This window comes from Poeciliopsis prolifica, unplaced genomic scaffold (assembly GCF_027474105.1).
Source record: "Poeciliopsis prolifica strain line A6 unplaced genomic scaffold, Auburn_PproV2 SCAFFOLD025, whole genome shotgun sequence".
In the NCBI taxonomy this organism is placed as follows: Eukaryota; Metazoa; Chordata; class Actinopteri; order Cyprinodontiformes; family Poeciliidae; genus Poeciliopsis; species Poeciliopsis prolifica.
Genome location: NW_026562400.1, coordinates 181,997 through 194,659, shown reverse-complemented (window position 1 = coordinate 194,659; position 12,663 = coordinate 181,997). Strand labels below are relative to the sequence as shown.

The following is a 12,663-nucleotide window of genomic DNA, read 5'->3' as shown; positions in this document are numbered from 1 at the left end:
GGGTTAAAGTCAAAGTTTTCTGCCTGCAGGACGACTGAACTGGTGGACGAAAGTGGTCCCAAACTGTCAGAATCTGTTGCCGCTGGCGACGAGCGGAGACGGAAACTGCCTGTTGCACGCCGCCTCGCTCGGTGAGACTCAGACCTCCCAGGAGCGTTCGTGTTAACTTTCCATTAGTATTCATCAGGAGAGCTTCGCTGTTGACTGAGGAACTAATTGCAGTGTTGCTGAGCGCATCCACCTCCCCTTTGTGGCCCTCTTAGGAATCCCTGTTCAGAGAAATTAATAAGTCCACAGCTGAGGTGGACACATCAATTTAGACGCCCAAACAACAGACGTCCCAAAAAAACATCTGTCTTTTGGACGTCTGTTCACTAGCTTAACATCTCAACAGAAAAACAGAAATGCAGGCCTACATTTGTAGAATTTCTGGTTTATGTAGGAGAGAAAAACAAGATGTTGTGTGTTTGTGATTCAGGAATGTGGGGCTTCCATGATCGTGACCTGATGTTGCGGAAGTCTCTGTACGCGCTGATGGATCACGGCCTGGAGAGAGAAGCTCTGAAGCGCAGGTGGAGGTGGCAGCAGACCCAACAGAACAAAGAGGTGCGTTACCCTGACTGCCCGTCGCTCTGAGACACATTTACCCAGCTATTGTCTGGCTAAAGTCATAGTAAAAAGCAAGCACAGTTTTAAATAAGACCCATTTAGTTAAGAAAAAACATTTTTAACTTTTTTTGCTTGATTTTAGTTGTTCATTTATGCCTCGACAATTTTGGTTCACGTGAGCAAAAGTTGGAAATCCCCACTTTACACAAAACTACAAACTGCGTCAGTATGAAAGAATCTGCCTCAACCTGCGAGAGAAAACTGCTCCCAAAGTTTAAAACTGTACTTTTATGCAATTAAAACCCAAACTTTCAGGTACATTATTCATCACCAGCTGCTCCATCAAAGCAGCATCCATATTTAACAAGGCTTGGCTGCATAACAGGGATTTCAATAGTTCAACTGATAGTGAGAGCAGAAATTTAAAGGTAAAATGTAGAAATATTTTCTAAAGCCAAAGAAAGAGTAGAACATACATATGGACATAAAATAAAATAAAATGTTTTTGAACTTAAATGTAATATGTATTTTTTGTACAGTTTTGGCTTAATTACAGCTATGATAATGTTGTTCTTTCAACAAATTGCCTTTTTTGAGTCTGTGTACTCCAGTTAGTGAATAATCGATTTCTAATCTAACTTACGATAATTTCAATGATTGTTCCAGCCCTGTTAAACTGTATTAAGAACATCAAATCTTCTCTAATTTTAGACATGCCTGCAGTTATTTTTTTAACTTGACCCACATTATTAACATGCTGATGGTAATGTTTAACAGGATTCTCGATAGGCGGCTGTAACTCCTGATCCTCTCATAAGGGTGTAAATGTTCAGTTCTGTTACTCTGAAACAAAACCAGAGTGGGGTTGTTTCCATTTTTTTTCAGACTGTAGCTTTTTGGTATGAAAGCAAGCTTTGTGGTACAACAAGTGTGTGATTTAACATGGCAGCAGCCGGCGTGCAGACCAGACGCCCACAGAGCAGAGGCCACACCAATAACTGCTTAATATTTGGTCGTTCTTCAACGGCCGCTGCGGCTCCTGCAGAGTTTATTTTCCATGAGAAATTCTGGTGCTGCTGTCTGAGCAGCACAGACGCTCCGGGCTCAGTTGTCAGTTTGTAGCTTCGTGGTAAGACGCAGGAACGTCGGCGCATGCTTCTGTGACATTCGACACCGTCTCTCTAAATGACAAAGCTGTGTCCTTCGTTCCCCCCATCTCAGTCTGGGCTGGTGTACACGGAGGAGGAGTGGCAGAAAGAGTGGAACGAGCTGTTGAAGCTGGCCTCCAGCGAGCCAAGAGTCCATTACAGCACCAACGGCACCAACGGGTAAGGTCTGGCACGGACAATGCACCGACTGTTAACCCACGCCACTTAGTCACACGCTGCTTGTTTTCCACGAACAAACAACTGCGGCGTGTCACTGTGATATGTCCTCTGAGACGCATAAACAGCCGAGCGGCCATGCTTTTTAATGAAACGCTTTTTATACGGCCTGGGTCAGTTCCAGAGTAAACAACTGTTTGTTTGTGTTTGTTGTTGGTTTTTGCAGGGCGGAATCGTCCGACGAGCCGGTCTATGAGAGCTTAGAGGAGTTTCACGTCTTCGTCCTGGCTCACGTCCTCAGAAGGCCCATCGTGGTGGTGGCCGACACCATGCTGAGGGACTCTGGAGGAGAAGGTTGGTGCAGCAGAACCTCCACCTAGTGACACATTTTAACGTGGAGGGAATCAGGGCTGCTATGCCTCACTTCTACTCCAGACATGTATGAAATTACCACATGTATGTCACAGTTTTGTCTTTTTTTTTATTTTTTTATTTTGGCACATAATGAAGCGATACTGATAAAGTTTCCAGCTAATAGGATAACTGTGTTTCCACTGCTGTAGTAGATTTATGAGGTTATACAACGGTCAGGACACCAGTATCAATAACCGATATTTACCTACAAATAATATTGTATTATGTAATATTTATTTCCTTACATTTCAACACACTACTAACATTGCTGCCATAAAAAAATGGAAGAACATCTGTCTGCTTTCATTTGTGATTGTTATTAATTATTCCTTTTGTTTTGTAGATAAATAGTTTACCTTTTGTCCTCTAATGTTCCCTGTGCCCCTTCCTGTGCCACAGCCTTCGCTCCCATCCCTTTTGGAGGCATCTACCTACCGCTGGAGGTGCCAGCTGCTAAGTGCCATCGCTCTCCCCTGGTCCTGGCATACGATCAGGCGCACTTCTCTGCCCTGGTCTCCATGGAGCAGAAGGACAGCTCCAAAGATCAAGGTGAGACCCCCAACGTCTGCAGTGGCTCTGAAAGCGGCACGCAGCCCTGTTCAGATGCCAGGATTTCAGAGAAGAAATGGAAAAAATAGATATAAATTTCCCAATAAAAACCATTATTATTGCCTTATGTGATGTGAAATTTATACTGAAAGTGAACTCTGCAAATGTACACGTATTATTTTTGTTTGTGTATTCTGTTATTGCATATTAGCTCTTCAGTCACATAAAATCATAAAATCAGAGTTGGGGAACAATGAGCAATTTTTTCACAGTGTAATCAACAACAAATGTTTTCTGTCATTTAGAATACTGGTGTAAACTGTAAATGTCTAAAACTGATGAAAAAATACTGGAAACAACACAGTTTTATAAAATTATAAGCAAATTCTTCATTTACTTGAGCACAACTCCATAGATAGCTTTAAAGATTCTTAAAAAGATGCCATAAAATATGTAATTGTGCCAAACAAATTATAATCTTGACAATTTCTACAATTTTTTTCACAAATGCTTACGATTAGACATGTATCTGTTCAGAATGTGTCCCTGGGAATCAGTGACATGCTTTCTTTATTATGTTTGGACATGGATGATTAATAGACATAGGCTGGTCACAATAACAAACTGCTGGATGACAAATTCCAGAAATTATTGTGATAAATTAGTGTTGTTTTGAGACCATTTCTTAAGCAATGATAAAATAATAATAAAGATTCTGAAAGATCAGTAAACTTTAAATTCTAATGAACATTTAACACTGGAACTGGAAGACATGTTAAGTATCCAAAATAAATAAATAAAACAACAACAACGAGTCTTTGTAAACAAAATAGGCCCTCAGAAAAGGGCCAGCTGAGAACAAACTACTTTTATCATGCAGTTTTTGGTACAAAGAGTGAAAAAAAAGAGAAACAATAAATCAGGTCAATGAAAATTATTGAGTTTCTTTCAATTTGTCATTAATTGATTTATTTGATTATCGTGACCTACCTGTTTAATTAAAGGGTAATGTTGATATTTCTGCTCAAAATCTGGCCAAATTTAAATATTATGGATTATTAGTGGTCACACTCAGCATGAGGAATAAAACTGCAACACAGTTTTATTCATTTTTTGTCTTTTTCTACCAGCAGTTGTGATTCCACTCACCGACTCGGAGCACAAAATGCTGCCTCTGCACTTTGCTGTGGATCCTGGGAAGGACTGGGAATGGGGAAAAGATGACACAGACAACGTGATGCTGGCGAGGTGAACGCACAAAATTAAACCGTCCGCTTTCTATAGAAAGGTCGCAAACAATGCAAACAAAACGCTGCGTCACATGCTTACGGGTGTGAGCGTGCTCTGAGGCCCGTAAACAGCGGCGCTGCTGTCAGCAGCGGGTGGAGGCGTGCAGAGATTGGCCGCTGACACCAGATTACAGATACCCACTGACAGTGACAACGAGATTAGCCATAAATACTTTGAGTGAATGAACCAGAGGTGCAAGCGCCAAAAATAGCAGCTCTGTGGAAAAAGAACCTTATTAACTCAGCTGCTAGTGGTGACTGTCTCATCTGCAAGCGTGTTTAAAGGTCATGAAGTTGAAGGTTTATTGCAGAATGTGAATCATTTTTTTTTATCTCATTGTGTTTTATTTAATGAATTAGAATTGGCAGCTTGGAAACAAAGTATTTCACCTCATTTTACAAAACAAATAGGCTTGCAACTAATAATTAATTTAAAATTGCCACATTACACAGATTTTTCATTCATTTGTTAGAAGTGCATAAAAGATGCAAATAAATAATTTCATTCATTTTTTAAAATATTTTTTTATTTTTGGGGAAAATGTAATGACAGCGTTTTTTTTTTGTTTTCTCTTTGACTTAATACAATGCAGGGCTGATCTGTTGATTATTTTGGTTTACTGGTTAGTAATTTGATAACAAAAGGTGTTTAAAGACAGATTTTTATTTTTTTTTTTTTACAGAATTTCAACCTGGTTAAATTAAAACTATCATTTGATTTATGGGAAGAACATATTTACAAAAGATTTTTACTATTGTTTTAAAGAGGGGAAAAAAAGAGCCAGTTTTATTAAGTTCTTTCCTTTAATCTCAGGAAGGCCAGCCGGCTGCAGCAGTCATTCCTGCTGGGCAACATGCAGTGACTGGACATTTAGCAGCAGAGTCTGTCTCAGAACTGAACTTGTTCATCTATTTTTTCCTTCCCTACCCAGCGTGGCGCTCTCGCTGGAGGCCAAGCTCCAGATGTTACACACTTATCTGACGGTAACCTGGCTGCCGCTGCCCTGTGAGGTAAAAACCATCAAACTCGCCTCGTCCTGTTAAAAACAAACCAAAGTCATTTTTGTCAGCAGCTGTGTTAAAGTGTGAAAAAATCTTTGAATAAAAAGTCCAAACGTATCGTTTATAAAATGAATGAATCCAATCATGATCATGTTTGCAGTGTTGTAAAATTTTCTTAAAAAACACAGAAGATCTAAAAACAATCAAACGTAATGATCTGTTTGACTTTTCTGAGCGCTCAGACTGGATCAGCGCCAGGTTCTAATGAGACGTTGCTGCGCTCTCTCATTAAGCTACAGGCTCAGCAGTTCGCTGTCGGCCTTCCTACAGGCTCAGCAGTTCGCTGTCGGCCTTCCTGAATCACAGGATGAGAGATCGACAGACCAGTTTTTCTTCCCTTTCACAGCGCACACATTCACAGTCGCATCAGTTTCCCACAGTCTGAACAAATAATTAAATGCATTTCCTTTGAATTATCAGCAAAAGCCACACCTCTGATTCAGGATATAAATGAATTCTGATCTCGGTGGATCCGACCTCAAAGAGACAGTGGATTTAAAAATGGCAACATTTCTGACTTTTGTTGACCAAATAAAAAACTTCAAAACGTTTGCTTTAGTCTGAGTTCATTCTTCTAAACTTCCAGATTATAGATAATCTGACGAACGTGAATCGAGATTTAGATATTCTGGTGAGATTTTCTTCACATTCGTCTCCTTTTTCTAAAGCAAGGGTGTCCAAAGTGTGGCTCGGGGGCCTTTTCTGGTTCCTGAACTGATTTTGGGAGGCAAACAATTAAAATTGCAGGCTTTTTGTTTCTAATCAGAATAAAACCAGAATAGACTAATTAAAATCTTTCAATTTAAAATAATGGCTGCAACACAAATGTCTACATAAATACAATACAACTGTTGTATTGTATTCTCTTGTGAAGATCACAACACAGTTTGATGCTTTTACTGATTTTGTTAAACTTGTCAATAAATGAGGCCTAAATCTTGCTGTCATGTAAGACCATTTTTATTTGAGACCTTTTAAAATTTACAAAGTGGACCCTTTTGTTAATGAGGCAAACCTGCAAAACTATTAATATATTTTGGATCTACGATCATTTACACAAAAACGAAAATCATGACTACTCATTAAAATACAGTTTTGCAGCTCAGTTTGTTGTTAATGTTGTTTTTTTAAATCCAGTTATTTTGTTTTTATTTATGTTTTTTGGCCCATGAATGCCAATTTTGATTCTAACACTTAAAAGTTGAAAAGTTCTGGCAATATAATGATTTTGGCATTTTAATGCAAGTTTGTCTCTCAGTGGCCAATGCGCTTCAGTTTCGTACAGAACAACCTCATCTGGAACTGGAAGAAATTTTAAATATTCAAAATCAAATGCAAGCAAAAGTAAAAAGAAAATAAAAAGCACATACAATCAATACAATAAATTATGAATTCTCCCAAAAAAATGCTGTAAAAATATTAATCATCAGAATGAAACTTAACAGGCTTTTTTAAAATTAATCATGTGATCAATTGCTTATTGTGACACGGTTATTTGACGTGTTATTTCTTTACATCTGTATTTATTTTTCTTCTCTCACTGAAGTAAAACCAGAGCTAAAGTTAAATTACATTTTATTTAATGTTAATCTGGTGTTTTTGTGATTGGTTTGCCTGCAGCAAGCCCCTCTGGCCCAGCCCGAATCCCCCACAGCGTCTGCCGGAGAGGACGCCCGAACGCCTCCCGACTCCGGAGAGTCGGACAAGGAGTCGGTGAGCAGCAGCTCCAATGGCAACGGAGACGCAACGGCGGGCTCCACCGCCAACGGCAGCGGGTCGTTGGCCAAAAACAGCTCGTCATCTTCCTCCAGCTCATCCAGCAGCGGGTCCGCCGGCGCCGGGACGGGCGGGAAGGACAAAACCAAGAAGGATAAAGAGAAAGACAAGAAGAGGGCGGACTCTGTGGCAAACAAGCTCGGCAGTTTTGGGAAGACGCTGGGCAGCAAGCTGAAGAAGAATGTCGGCGGGCTGATGACGGGGAAGAACGCCGGAGCGGCTGGCGCCAAACCGGAAGGGGGGGAGAAGAAGAAGGGCTCGTTCAGGGGCAGGAAGGGCAGCAAAGACAGTTCACCGTCTACACAGGCCTCTGAGGACTCCGGGAAGGGATCGCCGTCGTCGGGCAGCGAGCGCCTCCTGGGGACCATGAGCAGCATGAGCAGCAGCGGCGGCAGCAGCACAGAGAGTGAGCACTACAAGTACAGCGCCGACGTGAAGGTGAGCCTGGGCATCCTGCGCGCCGCCATGCAGGGCGAGAGGAAGCTCATCTTTGCCAGCCTCCTCACCACCAGCAACCGCCAGCCCTTCCAGGAGGAGATGATCCAGCGCTACCTCTCCGACGCCAAGGACCGCTTCCGCGCCGAGCAGGAGCAGCAGCGGCGCGACGCCGAGCGGAAAGGTGTCGCTAATAACCTCCAGCCGCCGAAGGAGGAGCTGAGCTACCGGCCGTTTGATGCCAAAGAGGAGCTGACGGAGTCCTTACCGCCCTCCTTCAACCCCACGCCGCTGAGCCCTTCCCTCTACTCCGCGGTCATCCCCATCCCTCGCCCGTCGTTCATCGACCAGCCCCACGTGCCGACGCCGCTCACTCAGCACCTCCACATGCACGGCCACCTGGACGCACGGCGCCAGCTGGCCGGCGGCTCTCCGGCCGCCTCTTACCCGGGCCTCCCTGCCTACGCGACGCTGCCCCGCCACTGCCCCGCCACGCCGGGTCCCTCCCATCCGCAGTACATCCCCTCGTCCCTCAGCCCCTCCCGGCTCACGCCCTCTTACCCGCCTGAGTTTGACCCGCCCGATTACCCCGGCGCTGAGCCCGTCGCCGGCGGCTACACCAACGGTTTCCGGGAGCTGAGCGCTGGCCTGGACTGTCGGAGCGGGCAGCCTCCCGTCAGACACTACTCTCTGGGCAGCGCGGGCGGTCTGGCCGGCCTGCAGTCCAGCCGCTGTCGGACACCCAGCTGCAACTACTACGGCCACCCGGAGACGGGGAACTACTGCTCATACTGCTACCGAGAGGAGCTGAGGAAGAGGGAGGCGGAGCCAGCCGTCCACCGCTTCTGAGCGAAGAGTGGCCTTTTTGTGTTTCAGTTCAACAGAACGGGGAACGACTCCTTACCGTGTCATTTCCTGTTGAAGGCAACGCGAAGAATCTGGGGGATAGACTGTCGAAAAAACTGACTGCACTTCTGTTACGTTTTTTGCTCTCATGCAGCTGGTGTGTGTGTGTGTGTGTGTGTGTGTGTGTGTGTGTGTGTGTGTGTGTGTGTGTGTGTGTGTGTGTGTGTGTGTGTGTGTGTGCGCGTGTGCGTGTGCGTGGACTTCAACTCTCCACCTGAGTGAAGTTTTGCCCAAATCCTGCTTCTTCTAATTAAACAAAATTCGTGTCAAAGGTTACATTTTTGTGCAGCACAAATTTACGTTTGTGCCGCTGTCATTTTAAGGATATTAATGAATGTTTCCAGAGGTCATCAAAGGTCAACCAGTCAGTCCACATTTACAGAATCAAATGAAACATGGTGACAATCGGCTGGTTCAGTTTGTTGGTTCATGCATTAAAAATGTTTTTTTGTCTTTTATTTTCAAAAGAAAAGTTCTGAGATCAACCTGCTGGCTGCTTGTTTGTCCAACTATTTTTATTTTATTTTTTTGCCACAGTTGGTTGATTGACACCAAATTAGTTTGATTTTGTGAACTTGGGCAGCCTGGTTGACCCCATGACCCTTGAAAACATTCATTAATGTTTTTTTTAAAATGTTCATCTCTAGTGACGTGTGAGAATTTTTTTTAAATCTTAAAAACTGTAATGGTACAAACAAAAATGTTTGCTGCACAAATGTATCACAGCTGATGGACACCATATTTTGTTTTATTTACTAAATATGAACTGACTGGTTGACCTATGACCTCTGGAAACATTTATTAATATCTTTAAAATGAAAGCTGCACAAACAGCAATTTTGATGACCCCAATTCTGTTTCATTTGAAGAGCTGGTGTGGGGTCAACTTCACTCAGGTCGACTCTCCTTAGTAAGAGTTAAACACCTGGCTACTGTCTCCTCCTTGTGGAGGGAATGTAAACTGCAGGCATCGTATATAACACTCATGCAGGTAACTAGCAGTGATGCAAGCACAACAGGAGAAGACACAACTGTCTCCGCTTCACATGTTTAGTCCAACATCAGTGTTACGGATATGACCTTACTGTTACTGGATGCCTCTGTCCTTGTCAGATTGCTTCTACTCAATATTTGCATTATGCAAACTGAAACTACTGTTTATCGCTCAACGTGCAGAAAGATGTTGCTGCGGTGCTAAAATGCAACAATCAGCACCCCTGCAATAAATTCCCGCCCCCCTTTTTTACTTATGTTGACGCAATCAGATGAAAACTGGATCTGGAAGGTGTCGGCAGGTTCATCACGACCAGGCTACTTTGCAGAAGTATTGAAGCCCCGTATTTTCTCAGCTTAGACCACAAACTTTGATCTTTATTGGGATTTTAGATCATGGAGCAACAGATGTTAAAAACTGCAGGGTTTGAAAAGAGAGGCTCGTCCTGCAGTAACGGATTTTCTTTTAGCTTTGCACATCTGGAAACTGAAATATGCCTGTTCTTTGCAAAATCAGTTGGGATGAACAGTTCGAGTCAGGTCCAGGCTTTGACTAGGCCATTTTAACGTAGGAATATGTGTTGATTAAGTCTTTCAAGAATAACAATGCTCTCTCCAGGATTGCTTTGTATGTAGCGCTGTTATTTCCATCAACTTCCTGTTTCTGTTGAAGAAAAGCATTCCCACAGCATCATACCACCACCATTGTGTTTAACAGTGACAGAGTTCAGCTGTGTATGTTTTTTTTCCCCATTAGATAAAACGATGACTTTCTTTATGCCACGCTTCCATAAAGGTCACATTTTTCTGTAAACAGAGTTGCCGTGTCAGCTCTTGGCCTGTTCTCTGATTAATTATCTCATTTTCTGGACCGTCAGTTGCTAAATGTAATTGTTGTGTGGTTTAGTTGTATCACAGGAAAGGAGGGCTGAATACAAATACATTGAAAATCATGCATTATTTTCCTTCCAGATCATAATTAGTTCTCTTTCACAATAAAATCCCAATAGAGTGAACAGAAGTTTCTGGTCTTAGTGGGACAGAAGCTGGAACCAGCTGAAGGGGTTTGGATACTTTTGCACAAGGCGCTGGAAATAAAAGCAATAGCACCAGCTGAGATCTGTGGCGCTACTCACCCACTCTGGAAGAGAAAAAAAGGTTGTTGGTTTTTCCCCTGACTCTCGACAGATGCAGTTTTTTCCTCGCAGGATATCTGGAACAAAAACATACAAAAGGCATGCCTGAACTTAGACGTGTTGACTTTTAAAGCTGCTGCAGGAAGGATCGGATTGTGGCCGCGTCGATGCGTGAAGCGGCGCTCCGGTTCGACTTCTGGTGCTGCAGGTGAATTTCCAAAGTGTGGGAAAGTTTTCCTTCTGCTTTCACTCTTCTGTCAGCTGCTACACTGGCTGTTTTAAATGCTCTTTGCACCAAATGAAGAACAAACACTAAATAAATCAGACACTGGGTTTAACACAAGGTTACCAAAGCTTAAACTAAAAATATAATGATTTTCTGAAATCATACAGAATTTCTAAGAATTCCTGTTTCCTCCTTGCTTAGGTCAAATGAAAACCACCTCAGATAATTTACTTAGAGGCTGGAGGTGTTTTATTCTCCTCCCTTCAAGCACTTTTCCAGATGTTTTCTGGATTTTTTGTTACCCCTGTCTCTGCAGCCACTGCCGCCTGGAAGTACGGGGCTCCAACCGCAGGCTTTTATTCCAACTGCTTCCTCCCAGTTCACTGCTGACCGCTAAACCAAGCAAATAACTGCACAATTTTAAACTAGCATCAATCCCTTTGAAAGTTACCACCTCGTCATGTCTGTTAAGCGCTGGAAATAAGCTGATAATTGGGTGCATTTATTTGAGTCTTCCTTGTTACTTCGAGTTCAAGACTGTTGTGGTTCTCGCGTCTTGCTGTTTTATCGTTTCACTACAAGAAGCCATGATGTTGGACTCCAGTTGCTCTGCTTATTCAGTCTTCTCTCATTGAGTTTGGTAGAAAAGCACAAAATAGTATGCAATTCACTGCCTTGCCCTCTAGAGGGTGCTCCTGTCTTGATTTCCTTCTGGACTCCGTTTTGACTCTGCCCTGCTGCTCTTAATACAAACACTAAACCCCCATAAAATGATAATAAGGTGTGTTTTTGTTAGTGTTGTTTAAACACTATTTAATAGCAAGATGTTGCTAAAGCTGCTCAATTTACAACGAAACAACCGTCGCCGGTGTGAATGTGTGTCAGCATGTGTTGAAAATGTAGGATTTTAACTGATACACAGGAATAAATCTTTTGGTGGGGAGAAGAACTTTTTTTGTTGTTGTTGTTCTCTCCTTTCCTCCAAAGTAATAATTATCTCCCAAACTTAGTTTTTACAGCCTGCAAACCTTTTTTTAAAATATATATACATATATATATATATTTAAGACAACAGACAGAAGCGCTTGTGAGGTTGTATAAATATGTTCCGAGTTATTTTTGTAAGCCCAAAGTTTTACAGTGTTTTTAAAAGGGTAAGAATGTATTTTGTTGGAAACTTCCACAGTTCTGAGAATAAGCTTGGAAATAGCCTGGATCTGGGGGCGGAAATGTTTGGCTGTTGAAGGAAACCCCCACATGGGCCTTTTTGATACTTGAGGCTCCTCTCAATGAGAAAAAATTCCTTAATACTGACGAAACAATTTGAGAATAAATATATCTATATATTTATAGTGAGATTTTTTTTTTTTTGTTCTTTCAAATAGGTTTCCTTGTGGGAAGTTTAGTTGAGATCATTTAGGATGTTCTTTCTGGCTAATTGTCTAGAAGTCTGGCTTTTGTTTGTTGCTTTCTAAATTTGCGAACGTTTCATTTTTGATGCTGCAGCCATCAGTCCGTGCTTCAATTAAACAAGTTTTTTGTCTTTTGTTGTGTTTTTTTTGACTCTGCTCATTTCCTCAGAACAAGAAGAGAAATGGCTCTGCATTACTTTGCAACACCGTCGACTTGATTATATTTTTCTATGATCTTTTATTTGGGGGAAACGGGGAAAACCTCTGAGCTGCATGGGACTGGAACTGTTGCATGTAAATGGCGAACCATTTTACCAAATTCGTGCGTTACTTTAACCTGATTTTTGTTCTTTGTTGTAATTTGTTCTGTTTTGATTTTTCTATCTTTCGTTTTTTGGTTTATTTTAAAAAAGAAGCACTAAAAGGCTGTCTGACAGTGCAATCTGGATAGAAAGAACATCAGATTTTATGTTAGGTATTATGATTATTTTTTTTGCACCGTTTGAATAAATTTTCATTGTATTTCAAGGA

General features: G+C 42.1%; 1 protein-coding gene across 3 annotated transcripts in view; it reads left to right on the top strand.

Annotated features, from left to right (window-relative positions):
* The window catches only part of otud7b (OTU deubiquitinase 7B), a 35,495-nt gene extending 22,832 nt beyond the window's left edge, over window positions 1-12,663 (top strand). For 2 of the 3 annotated variants that reach the window (XM_055047042.1, XM_055047043.1), the window contains 8 exons: window positions 30-131; window positions 479-606; window positions 1,831-1,937; window positions 2,161-2,288; window positions 2,748-2,897; window positions 4,028-4,145; window positions 5,119-5,197; window positions 6,869-12,663. In XM_055047042.1, coding sequence (XP_054903017.1) covers window positions 30-131; window positions 479-606; window positions 1,831-1,937; window positions 2,161-2,288; window positions 2,748-2,897; window positions 4,028-4,145; window positions 5,119-5,197; window positions 6,869-8,308 — 2,252 coding nt within the window. In that variant the 3' untranslated portion in view covers window positions 8,309-12,663. The remainder of the gene's footprint in view (window positions 1-29; window positions 132-478; window positions 607-1,830; window positions 1,938-2,160; window positions 2,289-2,747; window positions 2,898-4,027; window positions 4,146-5,118; window positions 5,198-6,868) is intronic. The other variant, XM_055047044.1, reaches the window with a different exon arrangement.